Raw genomic sequence first — 21426 nt, forward strand, 5'->3', positions numbered from 1 at the left:
GACCAAAGACCTTAGTCTACAGGTAAGCTAGCCTTAGGCATAAGTCTCTACCCCAGGCCCTTGGCTCTAAGTGGTCAGTTTACAGGATGCTTCCTCTCCTCAGTTTTCTCACTTCTAAAATGGCAACACCGAAAGCCAAGCCTGGTGGTCTAGAGCTGTAGTCCCAGTTGTTTGGAAGGTTGTGGCGGGGAGGTTATAAGGTTAAGGCCTCTCTGGGCTAGGGAGGGAGTCTTAAAAGACACAACAAAACCAGGAATGTCACTCAGTGGCAGAGTGCTTGCCTGGTGTGTGAAGGTCCTTGGGTTCAAACCTCAGTTCTGCAAAAAAAAAAAAAAAAAAAAGAAAAGAAAATAATAATAATAAAGTGTCACCTCCTAGCATACAGGGCAGTCATGATTCATGTGTAGCTGGACCCTCAAGGATGTCGAGGATACTTCTCTGACTACCAGAAACTTTAGTGTTGAAGGACCTAATTGGGCATTCTGCCTGACTTGTCCCAGGAGACTGAGTACTAGTTAACCTGGTTGGTAAAATCGGGAAACAGTAAACACAACACACTGCCTAAGGCTAATTACAGCTCCTTCTTTCTGCTCAGCTCAGCCACTAGTACTCCACCAGCCCCTCCCTCCCTGACCCAGGTACAGCACCAGACCCTGGCAGCATGGTGATCCAGCCTTCTCAAAGTACAAAATAAAAAGGCAGAGTGTGGTGTTACCTACAACCAGCGTCTGATAGCCAGAAGGCCAGAGTGATGGTCCCTCCACCATCTGCCTTGCCAGGTACAGCCAAGGCACAGGGCTGAAGAAGTGGCCTGGCTCGTGTTGTCACCAATCATGCAGCTACATAGTTCTGTTCTCAGAACTCTTTAGGCAAATTTCTTTCCAGAACTTTCCAAGAGAGTCAGGGGAGTCACTGTTTTTGCAGACCCCAGAACCTAATCCCTTTTCCCTCTACCACATCAGACTAGTGTCCTGTCTCTGGGCCCCATTGTCTCAGTTGAGATAGATGCCTGCAGCCTAGCCCGCACTTCTGAGGACAGGGCCAGTGTCTGCCGCCCTGAGTCACCAGGTTTCCTACAGCAACCAAGGGCCGGTGTGTTGCAAATGGGTGATCACTGATCCTAAACCTCATGTCACAACCAGAAACACTATTCCAGGAAAACTTTTCTAGGCATAAAATGACACAGAAGGCCGTGTTGAATGCCCTTCGGGTGGTAGATGCAAATGCGTTTGAACATGACTGAATGTCATGTTCAGACTTGAGAGCTCACTGCCTCTATGCAAATATTCTACAGTCTGAACTCTGAAACACTTCTGAGCGCAAGTGTTTCTGGCAAGAGCACCCCTGCCTCCGTCACGACGGCAAGCGCTGTTTTATACTCTCCACAGGCCCAGCACCATTCCAAGGACTGCAGTGCTAGCTCATTTGATTTCCTCCAACAGATTCAAGGTCTTTATTGCCATTATCCTTATTGCTCCCTCACCAAGCTAAGGCCCAAAGAGGTGAGGTAATTCGCCTGAGGTCACACAGTTTAACAAGGGGTTGGAGCAGACCAGCACCAACTTGATAGTCCATGCCCCAATTCAAACTCATCAGAGCTCGGCTCAGGGAGGGGAGGCCTTTTCCAGTATCACCTAGTGCCTTCTGTGCAAAGCACCCCCCAGAATGAAACTCTTTCCAAGTGCTCCTCCCCCGACCCACCCAGAATATCAGGCCTGACTAAGCATTTGATTCCAAATGGCATCAGTCATCTTTGGGACTAAACCAGCATCCCCCTGAAGAAGGGACAGAAGTGGCAGGCCAGCCACCAAGGATCACTTGGTGCCAGTTAGCAGACCCACCATGGCAGACCCAGATGGAGCCCCGGCTTGGGCCTTACTTGATCAACTATCACCTATCCCCGGAGCCCAGGGGGCAGGCGGGGAGAAAATCTGTTTCCTTACAATCCCCTCCTGTCTCCAGCTGGCTGCCATCCGCTCGCCTGGCCAAGCACTCTGGGCATCTGCAGAAGGCAGGCGCAGACTGGCTGCCTGGACTGATGTCCTGGGCTGGAGGGCAGAGCTCTGCCTCTGTCCTGCTGGGTGGCTGTCCTCAGTAAGATAGTCTCCAACCCTGGCATTTGACACTTGACCTTGTGATGATTCCTTGACTGGTGGTATTTGAACACAAGGATTCAGAATTACTCAAAGGAGAAGTCTATCCCTGCCGTTTTCTAGCTATGTGGCCTTGAGGTGGCCAGTCACCCCTTTGAGCCTCAGTTTCTTTGTTTTTTTTTTTTTTTTTTTTTTGTTTGTTTGTTTGTTTGTTTTTGGTTTCTCTATATAGCCCTGGCTGTCCTGGAACTCACATTGTAGACCAGGCTGGCCTCAAACAAAGGAATTTGCATGCCTCTGCCTCCTAAATGCTGGGATTAAAGGCATGAGTCACCTTTACCCGGCTCCTTTGTGTGTGTGTGTGTGTGTGTGTGTGTGTGTGTGTGTGTGTGTGTGTGTGTGTGTTAGTGTGTTAGGGTGTTCCTGCCAAGGCATACATGTGTGGAGGTCAGAGGACAACCTGCTAGGGTTGGGTCTGTCCTTCCACCGCGTGGGTCCCAGGGATCAACATGGTTGTTAGATATCTTACTCACTAAGCCATTTGCCACCCCCAGTTTCCTTTTCTATAAAATCCAAATGATAACTTTACCAACACTGGTGCACAATGACATGAATCAAGTGAGAGAATCCAGCCCACGCCGGTCTGAGCACTGGCTCAGCCCAGGGAAGGCTCTGGAAAGTGGCAGTACTGCTGTTACAGCTTGCTGGAGATTTTGAGTCCCCAGTGTCACAAAGAACAGGCCCCGAGTTCAGACACTTTGTGTGTATGGTTCCATCTGACCCTTGGGAGCTGCTCACCCTTCTAGTGGAATCCACTGGCACACCTACTATGTGTCGGGTGCTGAGGCTCAGCCCTACCCCATCCACTACTCACCAGCCAGTAGACCATGTCATCTCACCCAGTGGGACTGATTGGCCCTGGTTTGTACCAGAGAGCTTACAAGAGCCAGCTGTGCAGGCCTCTAACAGCACAGTGGCTCTGACCTCAGGCGAATCACACGGAATTGGTTCTCAAGGAAACACACACAATACAGGAACACAAACGTGAGTCCGGCTTCCACTTGCTATCCGGCTGGTTGGTTTAGCAACCACCATTGGAAGTAGAACAGGTCTGTGTTGGCTGGAGGTCTGAGCTGTCAACTAGGCAGGGATGGAGGGAGGGGGTACGGGAGACACCCTCAGGGGAGAGGAGCAGGTTGTGCAGCCAGGCTGTGGGCTGTGGGCTGTGATTGAATGAGAGGTGACCAGCAGAGCTGGAGAAGTGTCTGATGGGAGCAGGAGAGATGTGGTTCCGTTGGTAGAATGTTTGCCAATCATGCACGCCGCGCCGAAGAAATCAGGTGTGGTGGCACACGCTACAATCCTGTCACTCAGGAGGTGGGTTCAAGGTCATCTTCAGCTACACAGTGAGTTCCAAGCCTGGGCTACAGGAGAAAAACAAAGTGTCCAATGGGACTTTGAACCCTCCCAGCTGGCCTCAGACTTTGAGTCCCCCACTGGGAACTCAAGACTTTGATTTTTAAGAACTAGAAAAACAATCTCGTCGCCTTAGCAGACAGGTTCGGAAGACAGAGCAAGCGGCAGGCGTGAGTCCGTCTGTCTATGCACTGGAGTGGCCCGATGGGTCATGAAGTTGCTGGTGCCCTGGCCCCTCCCCCTGCTTCTCAGTCCTGTGAAGCATTCTCTGTTCAGCCAACCACCACCAACACCTCCTGGGGTCGCATTGGGGCTGGGAGTGTTTGTAGCACCTCCAGCACAGGGAAGGGATCACACACACACACACACACACACACACACACACACACACACACACAGGCCCTGCAAGCCCTCTGGGCTGCTTTCTAATGCTGGTACAAGGCTGGGGCCAGCACTGTTTTGGCATTTTAACAGTAGTCTAGCCTGCCTTTCTAAATCAGTAACCTTTGAGTAGATTAGTGGTGGGGGGAGCACCAGGCAGGGGGGTACAGCTTAGCAGATTCCTAGAAGTGAAGCCACTGTCGGGAACCACTGGCCGGAGCCCTGTGAAGGAAGGCTGTGGTGGTAGGAAACGGCCAGAAGACACTTGGAGTTGACGCTATGGGCCCCATAGATCTATTCTGAGTTAAACAGTGTTTAGCCCTCTGAGCTGGTGTCGGATGGATCCCTGCATTAACTATGGAGGGCTAGCAGGGACAAAGGTTGGGCAGGGAGGTCCCTGGGCACTGGGTACTGGGCACTGGGCACTGGGCACTGTTCACGTTGAAATGCTTGCTCTGCACCCAAGTCTCATCTTCCTGAGTTGTTGCATGTAATGTCCAAGGGTTAGGATATGGGGGCCGGCCCAGACTCTCTCTTAGGGATTCAGGAGAGAAGAGAAAACTAAGTCTTAAGAGCTTTGTCTGTCTCCTTTTTCCTGGGCCTCCGTTTCTCCAAATGCCAAAAGAGGTCTTGAGCCAGTGTTCTTCCCAGTGCTCACTCATTCACCCTGGTGACTGGCAAGACCTCTAGGATCAACAGCCCAGCTGGGCACATGGATTCATAAGAACGCCATTAAGATGACTTCCTGGAGTAGGTACCACTGACCGATGACCAAGGGAGGGCAGCCCAGGTGGCAAAGGCAGGAAGCATGGTGTGGGCACCACATGTGAGGAGGTATAGAGGTAGGAGAGATGGGCAGGACCTAGCATGAGGTCTGCAGGGGCCCTGAAGAGCTTGAACTCCCTGGGTTGGCATTTGTGATAGCAGCTACACGGGGATGCACTCAGCACACACCTCTGAGTTTACCTGCCCAGAAGGGGTGCACGCAGGGGTTTCAGTGCATTCCTGGGGCCATGCAAACACTGCCACAGTCAATTTCAGAATGTTCTCATGGCCCCCGAAGTAAATCTGTTATCCATTAGCCGTTGTTTCCCATTCTCCCCTGTCCCCTGCCCTTGCCAGCCACACATCGACTTCCTGTCTCTTCAGATGTGTCTCTCCTGCGCCTATTCCTATAAATGGAATCCTACTTTTGTGACCGGCTTCTTTGAGAGAGTACAATGTTTTCAAGGTTCCCTGGTGGGAGCGCGTACCCGGGCTTCGCTCCTTTTTGCGGCCAAATAATATTCCATTGTCTGCTGCTGTGCCTCTTTCAGTAACAGAACAACTTGTATTTTAGAAAAGCCGGCTGGGGAGGTTGGGCAGGAGGAGACCAGATGGCCCTGCAAGGCCAAGGAGTGGGTGGGAAGAGCTTTCTAGATGCCTGCAGGGGTGGGAGCTGGCCAAGAAGAGGCAGGCATGGGACCCTGCTGTGGAGGGAAGACCTGGTAATTGTGTGGCTACAGGGGGTGGGAGGAGAGGAGGTGCAGGCAGGGAAGGGGTGAGGGGTGGGGATCTTGGGGACTGGATGGAGAGTGGAGTGACCTCCCAGGTTGAAGAGAAACAGGTTTGAGGAACTGAGGGTGATTGGTGGAGAGGTGACTGGGGAACCGGCTAGGGTCAGGGTGGCCCAGGACACGCTAGCCCAGCACAGCAGCTGGGAAGATGGTCCAGATGGAGGGCTGGCATGGCACAGAGAGGAGAGAGCAGCCACCTGCCAGGCAGCTGGGAACTGGCCAGCAGATGGAGCAGGCACCGCGAGTTGTACATGCTCTGATGAGAGAGCCAGGAGGAGTCGAGCTTGGGGCCAAATCCTTTGGTAACAGTAGGACAGTCCTAGACCCTCCCACAAGCCCCCATGTGCAAAGAAGGACACAGACTCTAAGAGGCTAACCCTGGGCCGGTGCCAGTCCGCAGCCGCTATGGCTGGATGGCCTCAGATCCCTGGGCCATGCCAAGATGGTAGCCCTATCCTGGTCCACAGCAGTGACGGCTGATGACAGAGGAGGAGTCGGGTCCACAAAGCCAGAACTGCAGAGATGCCCAGAGTAGCACCTGTTGATCCATCTGCTCCCCACTAAGACTTGGGGACTGTGGGTGAAAAAGGAAGTCACTCTGGACTCTTAAGGCAGGGTGGGGACAGAGGAGGCCTCCAAGCCAGATGGCCTGGGGCTGACCCCAGCTCTACTGTCAAAGCCAGGTCCTGAGACAGTCAGTGGCTTTCTCTCTTCATGCTTTACCTCCCTGTCTGGATGCAGAGGAGTCAGAGTGACTGCTAGCTCAGGCTCAGTAAGTTTCCTAAGAATGCAATGGCCAAATCCTAGGACAGTGCTAACTCTCCGGGGGACTCAGAACTGCAGCTATGCATACTAGTCGGGAGCACACCCCATACCCCACACCCCACACCCCACACCCCACACCCCTGCCCCATCTCTACCATGGGATTGTGCTGTCACTGGATCTGCTGAAGCCTGGTTGTTGGTGATGAAGTCCTATCTAACCCCTTGTGGCCCTAGAAGGATCAGGATAGCATGGGCCGCAGTGGCCACTGATTAGCTTGGTTACCAACCTTGCTGACCTGTTGTCCTGGAAGCAAGCAGAAGAGACAGGCTAAGAGGAGCTGTTTTCTAACACCCGTAGGGAGTTGTGCTCGGCTTGGTACTGAAAAGAACCCCTCCTCCGCCCTGTAACATGTACTTTGTTTCCTGTAGCTTTATAGCCACGTCCTGTGGCGGGAAATTTTTACCACTAAGGACACGGCAGCCCAGAGAGGTCAGCTAACGCATCCAAGGTCACTCAGCAACTTGGTTTTGAACAGATAACTGTGTGTCTGTGCCAAGACTGTTCCAGCCCCTTTGTACAGAAGGGAGCCAACAGATTGCTCTCCGCAGCACTAAATGCTCTGATTTACAGACACGGAAGTCGGGTAGGCCACGCTGCACACCCAGGTGGATATGGGTTCAGCCGGCAGCCTGCTCCCTGAACCACGTTCATTGCCATCCCAACTATTAATTCTCTAAAGCTCTCTGCCCTCTGAAGCACTTATGTAGCACTTGCTGAATACCAGCTTCTAGGCTAGGCAGATAGGGCAAGCAGCAGTCAATGAGGTGTGGCTTCAGTTCTGGGACAGCTAAGAAGATGGGCAGGAAACCCCATATGTATATGGGTAATTATAGCAGGAAGGTAAAGAAAGCTCTTTGAATTTGAGGTTTGTTTCAAGCCCCAGGAAAGGCAGGATCTCTAACATGGAGGCTCAGCCAGGGGAAGGTGTGTAGTTAAGACTAGAACTTGAAAGGTAAACACCAAAAACCAGGCCTGAAAAGATGAATTAGGACGATTTATGTTAGCTGTCTGTATACAAGGAAATGGATGTTCAGAGAGGTGCAGCCCCTTGCTAAAAGTCACACAGCACCTAGGTAAACTAGCAAGCAGCATTTCATCCCAGAGAGCTTTTCCTCTGAAGTTTTTTTCCCTCCACCTCTTCACGTAAACAGAAGCTGGGAGGGCAAGGCCCAACCACCAACTTCCGGATTCTCTTCCCAGGCCAGCAAAACAGGTAGATGGATTTGAACCCCTCCACACTCTCATGGCTGCCTGCAGTAGAACCTAACCCATGCATGCCCTGGCTGTAAAGCCGCTTGCTCATCCAGAGTGGGAGAGCCCAGACTGCCAGGTGCTGCCTGAGGTGTAGACACTGCCCCCTCAGGCTAAACTTGGTACTGCAAGTACCCCTATTTCTTTTTCATTTTCTTTTTAACACATTGACGAAACTTTACGTGTCAGGCACTACATGTGCCTGTGTCGGGCACCACATGTGCATGTATAGAATGCTCACCTCAGACCCAGATCTCTGTGACTCCAGCAGTTTCCTCAGCGTGTATCAGGTCACTCAGAGTGTACTCTGACTGCCCAGCGCCCTGTCTATAACAAACCATGTCTGTGATCTAGAGCCCAGTTACCTAGTTACAGGCTAGTTCACAGCTAACCAGGTTAAGAATCCAGACTCTGTCAAGCCCCTCCAGGCTGAAGTACAGGTGGGCCAGCACAATGAAGGGTGATTGCTGAGGGTGCGGAACCCACAGACAACTTCAGGGACAAAATAAACAGGTCTTCCAGAAACTCTGGGCCAGAGCCAGGCTGCCAGACTGGACCTGGGACCCCAGAACTTCAGGTGTTCAGGATCACGACTAGGGGTGTCTCCTCATACTACAGTCTCTCTTTGTTTGGCCTGGGCTCCTTGATGACTCTTCCTGTGTTCTTTCCCAGGTTGTCCATCAGGAACCTTCAAGGCCAACCAAGGGGACGAAGCCTGCACCCACTGTCCCATCAACAGCCGCACCACCTCCGAAGGTGCCACCAACTGTGTATGCCGCAATGGCTACTACAGGGCCGACCTGGACCCCTTAGACATGCCTTGTACAAGTAAGTCTTCTCCCGCCCCCAGTCTACCCATGGGAAGGCTTGGAGCAAGGGGAATGGCCACAGAGCAGGCGGGCACCTTGGGGAGGGGACAGAAAGCTGGTTCTGGGTTGGCATGTGGCCTGCAGCCCCTGCCAGTCAGTCATACAGAGGATAAAGTCAAGGTCTTGATTCACAGAGGGGCAGAAGGAGGCTTGGCAGAAGAGCCAGGTGACACCTACAACAGAGGCTGCTCGGTGTCCTAGCTGAGCACTGATCTTCCCCCCACTGCAGTCAGGGACGACATTCACAGAACTGACCTCAGTGACTTAGACCATACAGACCTGTTCTGTCATGTTAAAGGGGCTCAAAAATCTCAGGAAGGTGACTTCATGATGACCTCTAATGCATGTGCCTGTCCCCTTAATACTGCTACTGAACTCCAGCAGTACACACACACACACACACACACACACACACACACACACACACACATTCTAGGAACAGAAAGGAAAAAAAGTCATGATGTAGCCATCTATCTCCATGCATAACTCTAGAGATCTTGTGGGGGTGGCTCAGTGGGTAAGGGCACTTGCTCTACAACATGAGGACCTGAGTTCAAATCCCTAGCATCCATGAAAAAGGCCAGACACAGGGGGCGGAGGGGGGTTTGAGGGGGTGGAGACGGGCTGATCCCAGGAGCTAGCTAGCCAGCCAGCCTTGTGTAATAGTGAGTTTCAGGTCAGTGGGAGACCCTGCCTCAAAGCAAGGCAGGGAATGATAGAGGAAGATGTTTGTTCCCTTGCTCTGACCTCCACATGGGCATGCACACACCCACATACTCACATGCATACAACACGCCCACACCCTCACATGCATGCAACACACCTACACACTCACATGCAACACATGCTCATACTCACGTACATGAACCCATATACACACTCATGTGCATGCACACACCCACACCCTTACATGCCTGCACCCATATACACACTCATGTGCACACACACCACACTCACATGCATGCAACACATGCTCATACTCACATGCATGTACCCCTATACACACTCATGTGCACACACACACACACCACACTCACATGCATGCACACACCACACTCAGATGCAGTACATACCCACACTCACACGCATGTGCACATATAAGACACACTATTCAACAATGTCTGCTCTTGGTCATCACAAAGGCTGGGAAGTGTAATCTTTCAGATAGACACATCACCTGGGCTCTGGTATAGAGGGAAAGGGCCAGCAAGATGGTTCCCTGAGTAAAGGGGCTTACCCAGAATGCCCGGTGGCCTAATGTCAATCAGCAGAGCCCACCTAAAGGCAGAAGGAAAGAAGCAACTCCACAAAGTTGTCCTCTGATCTCTACTTACTGGAGCACATAGACAACACACAGGAAGGAAGGTGGGAGAGAGGGAACCTGTTAGCATGCAGGTGTCATCCCAAACATGAAAACAGTTTCCAGGAACAAATACTGAAGAGGCTGGGACCTGAAGGAAAGCAGATGCTGATACACAGCAAGATCACATATTCTAGAAGCTTCTTTGGGAAGATGGAAAGATTGAGAGGAAGGCTTTTAGGGGGCCAGGGCTGGGGGAGACACAGGGCACTGAGTGGAGCTAGTACCCACAACCACCACTCATCCTCCTGTCCCCTCCCTAGCCATCCCCTCTGCGCCCCAGGCTGTGATTTCCAGCGTCAATGAGACGTCCCTCATGCTAGAGTGGACCCCACCCCGAGACTCCGGGGGCCGTGAGGACCTTGTTTACAACATCATCTGCAAGAGCTGTGGCTCAGGCCGGGGTGCCTGCACGCGCTGTGGGGACAATGTGCAGTACGCGCCCCGCCAGCTGGGCCTGACTGAGCCACGCATCTACATCAGTGACCTGCTGGCACACACGCAGTACACCTTCGAGATCCAGGCCGTGAATGGTGTCACCGACCAGAGTCCCTTCTCACCTCAGTTCGCCTCTGTGAACATCACCACCAACCAAGCAGGTGAGCCCCACACGGGAAAAAGGGAAGGGACTGTCCCTCTGCGCTATGCCATACACTAAGACAATAGTGTCCATCTCATATGTAGCCCTGGGAGGCTAAAGCAAGGGAATTGTGAATTTGAGGGTAGCCTGGGCTAAGTAGCGAGATCCTGTCTCCAAAAAATGAAACAGCTTTGTCTGGGGCTGTGGCTCAGTTAGTAGCACTTGCCTAGGACCTGGATTTGATTTTTTTTTTTTTAAAAAAAAAAAAAAAAAAAAGATTTGCCTGTAGTTCAACACTCCAAGGGGTTATTCACTTAGCCGAATAGTGAGTTCTTCCCCCGCAGAGCCACAGGCGACAGGAGAGAAGCAGGCCACACCTCAGCTTGTTCTTCATGGGGAGTACACAGGGATTCTTGGAGGCAGAGGTTCAGGCCAAGCCAGGAAGGCTTCCTGAAGGAGGTGGGCTGATGTGACTGTAGTTTGTAGATCTCAGGGAACCCGGGAAAGCGATGGAGGATACCTTGGGAAGAAAGAGGAATTGCTACATCCCTAGGCTCCCTGCTGACAGCCAGAGAAGTCAGGTCACAAGCCAGGAAGAGTGATTGAGACTAAGAGACTTCACTGCTGGAATATGACCATGGGTCTGGCGACATGGTTCTCTGTCAGAACATGTGGCCCTGTCGTTCCATATGTTTGGATAACTGTTTCAAAGATATCTGCCTGGGGTCCTGCAGCTCATTTACCTGTGCGTTTGTGAGCTTGTATCTGTCCAGCCCTGGGGGATGGAAGGGACGGATATTTGACCATGAATGTGGCTCTGCTGGCAGTTTTTGTGTCTAGGAGTATTGCCTTCTCATGGGACCATGGGATATAACTGACTGAAGGTGGAAGTGGAGTGTATTAGTCAGCTACTGTAATGATAATGCCGGGTAACAAATACACCCCACATCCAATAGTCTAGAACAGTGAACTACTATAAGAACGTGGAGCTATCCTTAAATTGGGGATAGATTGGAGATTTAGAGAATCTCAGAAGCTACAGCTGTTGGCTAAGATACCCAGCAGCCCACAGGGGCTCAGTGGTGAGTCCCTCTAGCTTGAGAAAACTCAGCTGGAGCCCTGGCTACAGAAGAGGAAGCGGGCAATTCTTTTCAAGTAGAAGGCAGAAAGGAAACATCTGGAGCTCTTCTGGGGCTCTTCTGGGCCTCCCCAGCATCTACTGGATGCCCAAGGTGAGGAGGTGCTGTTGCTAAGAGCATAGGTGCTTAGTTACAAAGGGTGGGGCCTGGGCTGCTGATAAGGGTCCCTCCTGTCTAAAACTGGATGTGCTCAGAGAACGGGATGGAGGGGAGAAGCTGGGGATGGAGGGGAGAGGTTCCTGGGAGGAGGAAGGAAGGGGGCATCCTCAGGAATGAAACACAGGAGGAGGAGCTGTAAAATGACTCAGTAGGAACAGTGCTGACTGTGTAGACATGAGACTAAATGAATCTGTACAAGCTTCTAATCCCAGTGCTGGGGAGACAGAGACAGGAGGATTCCTGGAGTTTACTGGCCAAGCAGTCCAGGCTTCAGCCAATGACAGACCCTGTCTCAGATGGACAGTACCTAACAAATGACCCGAGGTTCCCTTCTGACCTCCACGCATGGTGCTCACCCGAGCGCTCACATAAATGCAAGGCTGAAGGAGTTGGAGCAGAAGACCTGGTTTTCCATCCTAGCTTTGACCTTTGCTTGCTATGTCCTTAGTATAATGACACTGCGAGAGCACTGTGTAACAAAACCACCTCAAAGCTCAGTAGACAGGGATAGTGTTTGTGTTCTCCTTCACTGTGGGACACTGTAGGTCACTGGCTCCTCTTGTGGGGCCCACTATGCTGGTGAGGAATCCACGGTGTGGGCTCTCTCCAGTCTATGCTGACTCAGAATCCTCCCACACTCATTTGGTGAAGGGTCAGCATGAGGCAGGAGCCACACTGCACCAGCAGCTACCCCTGGACCTCAGTAGTCACAGCAAGTCCACACCCAAGGCCCACATTGATAGGGTAGGAGGTGTGTTCTGTCTGCAGGGAGTGGGTCCTGCTGTTCCTGGGCAAAGAACTGAAGGCTGAGCCTTCTGTCAGACCCAGGAAGTCTCTCCCTCATTTGGGTCTCGGTTTCCCCCACCAAACTATGCACTGCTAGGAGCAGGCAGGTTTGGAACACTGACTCCCTATCTGCACCCAGGCCTGCTGAGGGAGAGCCTAGGAGTGGGGTCTGAGGAGTGTTTATCTTATTGTCAGACAAATCTGAGAAACTTGAGTCCAACTGAGCGCAAGTCCCTTTGAGCTCTGAGCTTCACCCCATTTCCCACTTTTCTCTGTCCCAAGCCCTCTGAAGAGTACTTCTCACAGCCCAGCTAGGAGCTGACTAGCCACACACACACACACACACACACACACACACACACACTCACACACACACTCACACAAACCACCACCACCAGTGAGTAGGGCTGAGGCACAGAGACCTGGGCGCAATCAAAAAAAAAAAAAAGTCCCACTACTAACAAGGCATGGTGGCCCACACCTTTAATCCCAGCACTCCTGAGGCAGAGGCAGTCGGATCTCTGTGAATTCAAGGCCAGCCTGGTCTACTAAGGGAGTTCAGGATAGCCCCTGTTTCCAAATAAATAAATAGGTCCCACTATCTTGATTTAAACCTGGGACAGCTGGCCTCTAACTCCAGCCCAGAGCAGACAGTCCTGCCTGTAAGGACTTACACTATAGGTACAAGGTATATGGCAGATGCAGAGTCTGTATCACAGCTCCCTGAAATGAGAGCCAAGAACGTCCACCACTGCAGACCACAGCCCTCTTAGGGTGAGAGACTTGAGCAATGAGCATTTGAGGTAGGCTCCAAAGACTGAAGAGATGGGATCGGGCAGAGAGGAAGTTGTCCCTAGGGAGGACAGTGCAGGAGGTAGCGGACAGACAGGGTTCTACTGTTCCTTCTAAGTCCTGGACCCTCCTGCTGCAGGGCCTTTGCACATGTGACTCTGGCCTGCCTGCAGATCTGAGCTCGTCTCACTGACAGTCCTGACGCAGACACCTCTCCCCAGCCCAGCGCCAGGGCTTCGCATTCCTGATGAGAAAATTTAGTTTTATGTCTCTGATCATTATGCGTCTGTCTGTCTGCCCGGCCATCACCACCCACGTGCAGTGGTCTGCTTTTCCTCATGGAGGCTGTCCCGGAACCCAAAAGGAGACACCCCACAGGGAGCAGTCCAGAAACATTGGCAGAAGGTTCAGGGAAGCGTGCAAGGACCGGGAGCTTGGAACGTTGGAGACTGCAAGAAGTCATGGGGTTGGAGGGGGTGCCCTGTTCCAGACCGATGCATTCAGTGGTGGGTTTGGACAGACCCTAAAATTCAATTTATAAATATCTAGTTCACTGCCTTAAAAGGAAAAAGCCTTGCATTTGGGCAAGCACTGGGCTCCATTCACAGTCCCCTGGCACTCGCTGGGGCCAGAGCTGTCTTCTGACTTCATTAAGTCGTCACGCGTCTCCACCCACACCCTGCCTTTGTGGAGTGCCTTCTGCCCAGACGCAAGTGGCACTCAGAGACTGAGGAGGGAGAACAGGCTGGGCTTGCAGGGTTTATACTAGAAGAAATGCCAAGCCACATGCCCAGGCTCACCAGCTGGCAATGAAAGACCTCAGGACTGGGCCTAGCTGTCAGAGCCCTCAGCCTCTGCCACACTGCCATCCTGCCCTTGACCCAACACACAGAAAGACCAGAGGGCGAGACACGGCTCCTCGAATAGGTGGCATTTATGTGGACATCCAAATACTAATCAGAACAGCTGGGTAACCATGGAAGGGAGGGGAGGGGGAAGCATCTCAGTCACAGGGACCAGTCTACAGGGCTGCCCAGAATCCTGGGCCACCCCCCAAGACTGCTCCAGACATGCTGTAAACTCTCCAGCACCCCACTCCCAATTGTCTTCACACCCGCAGGTTCTAGAGGTAATGAGAAAGGTCTGAACATGGGAGTCAGGTGGGGAAACCTGTCTTTGATTGATTGACTGACTTACTGACTGAGTGACAATTGCTTTAGAGACAGGATCTCATAAGCCCAGGCCAGCCTTGAACGTAATATGTAGCTGAGGATAACCTTGAACTCTGATCTTCCTGCCCCTGTTTCTGGAGTCCTGGGATTCCAGGTTGACGCTATGCCTGCCTCAAATCTAGCCTGGCTGTCCCCTGCCGGTAGGTAGCCTTGGTCTTCTAAATAAGATCACATCTGCTCGATCCTTCCTATAGGCTGGCCTCTTTCCTCACAGAGCTATGGTGAGGAATTCAGCCAATGACTCTGGTGCCACCCAGGCTGCCTGGCATAGGCAGGTACTAAAAACCCAGAGGTGCTCTGCATCCACTGTGACCATGAAGTCTATTGTGTGAACCATGTCTTCAGGCGCTGGGCCTGGTGGAGGTGTACCTGTGTTTGCTGTCCATCTGCTCCAGAGCACAGGCAGCTCTGGGTACTGTGAGGGTTCAGCTCTCTATTCGGAGTTGACAGTTGTCCTTTGGACTGCAGTGGCACCAGCTGCCGTGTGTCTCTACACCTCTAGTACAGTGGTTCCCAACCTGTGGGTTGTGGTACCTTTGGGTTCAAACAACCCTTTCACAGTGGTCACCTAAGACCATGCAGATGCTAGGTCAGGCCCTCATCTGGGAGTCGCTCCCAGAGCTGAAAAGTCCTTTAGTAGTTTACTGATAAGAGGTGTGAACTCTTAGGGACTTGCCCACAACCATCTTGGCAGGAGGTCACAGGATCAGAATGTCATCAGGGCCAGGGGTGCCAGGACACCTGCAGATAAGAGTCCCTACTGTGGCCAGATAGGTGACTTCAGCTTTCAAAGTCACGAGCGCTAAACAATAGATTGATCTATTGGAGCATGCCCTGTCCTCCCAGTCCAGTTGATCACATGGGAGATAGGACATAAGTGCCGGGCCTGACTAACTTCCAAGTTTTCTGACCTGGGGTCCCAGCTGTAAGGGAGCCCTCACATTTTTGGCCTCAGTTCCCCTGTCTGTGAAATGGGCTTTTGCAGAAGGCTAGAAGGATAAACAACAGTGTGGCAGTACTACATGCCCGATCACTACAGGCTTAGCCAGTTCCAACTGCACACAGTAGGACCTCACAGTTTTGAGGCTACGTAGATCTCTGCAAACTAAGTGGGGCATGCACCTTGGCACTGGGGCTGCAGGATCTTTGAGTTTTTCTCTTTATTCTCACATGGAACCTAGGACCCCATGCATGCCGGGTTCGTATATTTATCTTTCCCCTTTTTTTATTTTGAAGTGAGGCTCACTAAGTTTCCCAGGCTGGCCTTAAATGTACTCAGTAGCACCAGGGAAACCTTGAATTTGAGAACCTCCTGCCTCAGCTTTCTGAGTAGCTGAGATTATAGCCCCTGGATCACCAGCCCTGGCTTCTGGCCCTCATGTATTGAGACAGTGTGCTGAGTCTGGTTCTGGTTCTTCCAGGGACAGCTTGGTTTCCTTCAGCTTTGAGCCACCCCGAGCCACTGAGAGCCCTTCAAGTCCTTGGCCAGAACCCCTGATAGCTCTCCAATGCCTGGGTTTTCAGCCTTCCAAACTCTAGAGCTCCCCACTGGGAAAGCCCGACTCTTTTAAGTTTGGTCTCCATGTAGATAACATAGGAAATCTCCCATCTCAAGGGCCTTTTTGCCATATGAGGGGCCATATTCCCCAGGACAGGGGTGTAGACATCTTCTGGAGCCATGGTCCTGCTAATCCAGGCACGTAACTAGGGTCGTATTGAAGTGGCCCACATCACAGGGACCCTACTTTATCTCATGCACATCTCTTGCTATGTAGAAGGAAACTGAGGCCCAAAGAGATTCCTAAGTGGCTTCTCTAGATCTCATGAGGATCCTCAGCAGAGCAGGTCCCCAGGCACCCTGCCCAGGTCTGTGTCCACGACACCATGCCACGTGGCTCCCTCGCGCCTCGTGCCCGAAAGACTTTGAACTCTCCAAAGCCTTTCTTATCCCCGGGGCTCCTCTGATCCTCATGCCCTGCTGGGTCTGGGCACACAATGCCTTCTGCTCTGGAACTGGTATGAACTTGTCTTCACCCTCTTCTCTCCCTGGGAGGCTGAGAGGATCAGAGAGCTCCGAGCAGGGGTCTGGGGAAAGAGGAGAGAAGGAAAGAGAATGTGAGGGAGACCGCATTCTGCGCTCTGATCCTTTGGAGCCAGGGAGGCGTTGCTGACTGAAGGTGCCATTGAAGATGGGCTGGCCTCAGCGTGATACAGGCGGGACACAGGACAGGTGGACTGACAAAGCTGGTGGCAGAAGAGAAGCAACCTGCCACGAGTTTGTGAGTCTCTTGGCAGCCCGTGGCAGCGCTGGGCCTGGTGGAGGCTTACCTGTGTTTGCTGTCCATCTGCTCCAGAGCACAGGCAGCTCTGGGTACTGTGAGGGTTCAGCTCTCTATTTGGAGTTGACAGTTGTCCTTTGCACTGCAGTGGCACCAGCTGCCGTATGTCTCTACGCCTCTAGTGCAGTGGTTCCCAACCTGTGGGTTTCGGTACCTTTGGGTTCAAATGACCCTTCCACAGAGGTCACCTAAGACCATCAGAAAACACAGATGTTTACATTACGATTCGTAACAGTAGCAAATTTAGTTATGAAGTAGCAATGAAAATAATTTTATGGTCGGGGGTCAGCACAGTATGAGGAACTGTATTCAAGGGTCTCATCGTTAGGAAGGTTGAGAACCACTGCTCTAGCAGAGCGTCCTGAATACAAAGTCCTCGCAGACACAGGGAACTGAGGCAGCAGACAGACAGACACACAGGGGCCTTTTCAAGTCAGGTTTGCCTGTATCCCATTGCCAAAGGAAGTCACATAGCCAGGCCCAGAACCAGAGACAGGAAACCTGAAAATCAATAGGATAGAAAGGTATAGCTATAGAGGGATGGTATATATGGCGGGCCACATGGTCTTTCTCTGAGCCATAAGTAAAAAAAAAAAAAAAAAAAAAAAAATCGAGGACCAGACTCCTCAATGAATCTTTTAATACTCATGGGCCAAACTAGCTGCAGTGTCTCCTGCTATCACATACACATCCCAGACACCAGGATAGAAGGTGAATTGGGAGTCTGCTTTCCTTGTAAAAATGACTTCCTTTGGGTTTTAGGTAATGGTTCAGCTTCTCTCTACTGGCAAACTCACATGGCTACTCCGGCCAGGAGCGAGGTTAGGGAAGTGGAGTCTCTCAATTGGGCACAGTGTGCTTAACTAAGAACTCGAATTTTGCTCCTGTCAGAAAGATGGACTGTTGGGAAGGAATCAGGAAGTGCTGAAGTAAAGGAGCCTGGAAAGAGATAGGGCTAGCCTGCCCAAAGCCTGCCTTCCTTCCTTCCTTCCTTCCTTCCTTCCTTCCTTCCTTCCTTCCTTCCTCCCTTTCTTCCTTCCCTCCCTCTGCCTACCAATAAACATTGTGTAAACATTGTGTACACTGTTCCGGGTACTGGGGATAAAGGGGTGAACGTGTGTGAGACCAAGAGGAGACAGGCATGTTGTCTCCAAACAGGTGACATCTGAGTAGAGACCCGAATGACCATGAGATCATTGATCTCTGGCAGATGGGAGGGAAGAGGTTTCTCGGCAGAGAATCAGGAGCCAGAACCCCCGAGGGTAGGGACCTCGGTGTATTTGGGAACACAAAGGGGCAGGGAGATAGGAGATGGTAAGAAAGGGCATGCCAGGCAGGGCCTCCACAGCAGGGTCAGGCATCTGTGGGGCCATCCATGGGCAGGTAGTTCTGGGGTCTGCAAGGCCGTCAGGCCTGGGCCTGGGGTGGGCCTCAGATAGCCCAGAGTGTGGCCACTTCTCCCCGTGGTGCTTTAGCCCATTGCTTCTTCTCGACTGGGAATGAATGGCCGAATGTGGGTTCTTCCTTCATCCTCAGCACACAGGAAGTGAGGTGTGGCCGCCTGCCTCTGGCCAGTCAGCATCCCAGCCCCCTCCCTCTCTGAACTATGCTGGCATCTAGGACTAGAAGCCGGCTCCTCATTTAGCCTGTGAGGACCACCTTGTAGTATCATCTCATCAGCACTCCGCAGTCGTCCAGCCCCTTCATAACTTCGGAAGAAACATGACTCATAGGGAGAATTCAGCAGGCCTAAGCCCCTGCCAGGGAGGGGCAGACTCTCCCCAGTCTCCCCAGGTCTTGCTGGAGGCCAGTGGGCCCCCAGGCCACCTGCTGCAGGAGAGTGGGCTGGCCAGCTTCCCCCACCTCCTCAAGCCACAGGCCTCTTCTGTACTCTGCCCCCTGGGGCTCCATCTCCTGGCAAGGGTCAGAGGGCACCACTGACCCCATAGCCTCCTGGCGTGCCCGTCTGATAATTGAAAATACCAGAATTCCCAGATGTCCAACTTCCAGGGTAACCTGACCCATCGTGGGCGAGGCAGCAGGAGGGGCCCGGACAGCTTCTAGCCTGTGCCTTTTCTCACTGGTAATCTCTGGATTCCGAGAGAGGGGCCAGCTCCCTGGCCTGCCTTGATCATCTTCCTGGCAGATGCTGCCTCCTCACCACGCCTGGGTCACGGGGCTTAGAGGCTCAGAGCCCAGGATCTGCCTGAAACCCAAGCCTGCTACAGCCCAGACCCCTCAAGCCCGTGGGACCTGCCATTCCTGGAGGGGGCGGATTGGCTTCGAGACTACAGTCTGGAGGATAGGATGTCCTTACAAACCCTCTGCAGCTTCCCTGGCCTGCCATTACTGCTGCAAGAAGGTTGGTTGGCTCCGAGTTTGCCTGGATTTGAATCTTGGCTCCACTGCTTACTGCACGTGGCTTCGGGCAGGCTTCTCATCCGTCCTGAGTTCATTTTCTCATCTGTAGAGCTGGTATTATATATGCCCAACCCACGGATGACACGTGTGTTAACTGAGTTAGCGGATGAAAAGTGACCATGTGAGTGTCAGTAACCAGGGCCTTGTCTGGGTGGGCATCATGAGCCCACAGGGTCTCCAGGAAAGAGAGCTGAGTGAACAGAGGAGCAGGCAGCCATCTTCTCCAGGCCCTTCTGTCATACCTCAAGGCCTTCAGGACAAGGACAGACTGCAAAGGCTGGGCCCACTTGCCTTGGCTGTGTGGTCCTACCCCTCTCAAGAGTTCACCCTGTGGGAGTGTGAAGAGTCCTGCCTGTCCACAGTCCTGTGGGGTGGAGTGGACCACATGCCCCACCAGGCTCAGCTGCTATGGACACACCCCCTGCTGTGTGACCTTGACAAATCACTCCCCTTCTCTGTGTCTCTGTACATGCTCCATCTCCTAACAACATCAGTTTCTCCTGGTAGTAGCTTAGGAGTCTGGATGCTCAGGCACCCCACACCTGAAATCTTCAGGGTCAGCTACTTGTGGTGGGAAAGCAAGGTGTGGATTATCCAGGTCTCCCAGTTACACTGGCACCAGCTGAGAAGGGAGGCAAGTGACAGGGCACACTCTGACACTGCCTTGTAGTTGGGCATGAACTGGAGATTCCAGAAGCAGCAATGGGGGCCTTGGCTCTGGGTGGGGTCTCTGGTTCCTCTTTACAGAGCCTAGTGTGCTGCTGGCTGGGGCTAGGGGTGGGAGCGGGAGGCGGTGCTCTTGTATGACCCTGAATGGCCAGGTGGATAGGCTTCTCCCTGGAGGGATGCTGGCACTCCCAAAAATACTTCCCTGTCACTCACTCAGCCTTCACACACACACACACACACACACACACACACACACACACACACACACCTTCCATAGGCCATCCAGTGGCTCTGCTGCATCAAGCAGGGGTGTGGAAGCTGAGACTCCCAGAAGTGAAAGACCCTGCCGGGGCCACAGGTCAGCGAGCTAGTGAGCAGAGGACTCCCTGCCTCACCGGCCACTAGGCTGAGGGCTTTGGGGGACAAGGCAGAGCATTGGAGCTGCTGGACCACAAATACACCAGCCTGCCCAGGGGAACAGGACAGTCTGGCCCAGAGAGGTCAGAAGTTCACCTCAGGCCACACAGCCAGTTAACAGAGGACATGGGGGACAGCCTGGGGGAGATGAGACAGAGTGAAAACAGTTAAGTCAGCTCCAGTGTCAGAGGCCTCTGAGCTCCCAAAGACCAGTTGAGGCTGGTGCCCAGTACAGCTGAAGCCCTGTGAAGCCAGGAAGGAATTGGGAGGAGGGTTGGCCCCAGCGGTCAGGGATCTCCTCATGGGCCAGGATGGGAAATCTGCCCATCACAGACCTCAGGAGCCAGGAAACCAGTTAGGAGGCGCTTCCTGCACACTGTGAGTCCTCAGTCCCCCGTGGGAAGGAACATGAGTCTTCGGCTCCAGAGAGGCATTCTGAAACCCAGGCCTGAGTGGGCCCCTCTGGGAAGAGCAGAGACCCCTCACCCAGCCCCAACCCTCTGCAGGTGTGGTGTGCAGCTTAGGGCCATTGGAAGAGGAAAAACGAAACAACCAAGCTAAAGTGATCAGAGACAGGCAGTGGGGTGGGTTCAGCACCTGATCCTCTTGTGAGCTCAGTTTCCACCATACAAACAAGGAGACCAGACTCAATAATGTGCCCTGGTCCTTCCTGCACTGAGAAAAGCCTTCTTCACGGCTCCATCTTAACCCACGTGGTAAGGACATAGGTTGCTAATGGGATATGTTGGGGTCAATAGACTGACTACTTGAGAGTTGGTAGACTGACTACTTCGTAGACTTGGTTGAGGTAAAGTTCCTGTGACATATACCTGATCAGGTCAACATGTATGACACGGTGTCAGTTAGCATGTGCGCTGTACCTCATCTAGTTCCACAACACTGTCACAAGCCCCCAGAGAAACCCCAGGCCCCCACCATGGTCTGGCATTCCCTATTGGTCCTTTCTCTGGTCCCTGACCCCCACCAACCTGCTTTCTGCCTGTCCTCACAGAACCATGGCTCTCGCCCTTCTTCTAAGATAAATTGCACTTCCTCATGCCTGCTCTGACCCCTGACCCCTGACCTCTGACCTCTCTTGACCCCTGACCTCTCCCCTCTCTTGACCCCTGACTTCTGACC

At 52.7% G+C, this 21426-nt stretch overlaps 1 protein-coding gene across 4 annotated transcripts in view; it reads left to right on the plus strand.

Annotated features, from left to right (window-relative positions):
- The window catches only part of Ephb2 (EPH receptor B2), a 179010-nt gene that overhangs the window by 129657 nt on the left and 27927 nt on the right, over positions 1-21426 (plus strand). For all 4 annotated transcript variants that reach the window (XM_034502191.2, XM_076933946.1, XM_034502192.2 and 1 more), the window contains exons 4-5: positions 8196-8351; positions 10016-10351. In XM_034502191.2, coding sequence (XP_034358082.1) covers positions 8196-8351; positions 10016-10351 — 492 coding nt within the window. The remainder of the gene's footprint in view (positions 1-8195; positions 8352-10015; positions 10352-21426) is intronic.

This window comes from Arvicanthis niloticus, chromosome 5 (genome assembly GCF_011762505.2).
Source record: "Arvicanthis niloticus isolate mArvNil1 chromosome 5, mArvNil1.pat.X, whole genome shotgun sequence".
Lineage (NCBI taxonomy): Eukaryota > Metazoa > Chordata > Mammalia > Rodentia > Muridae > Arvicanthis > Arvicanthis niloticus.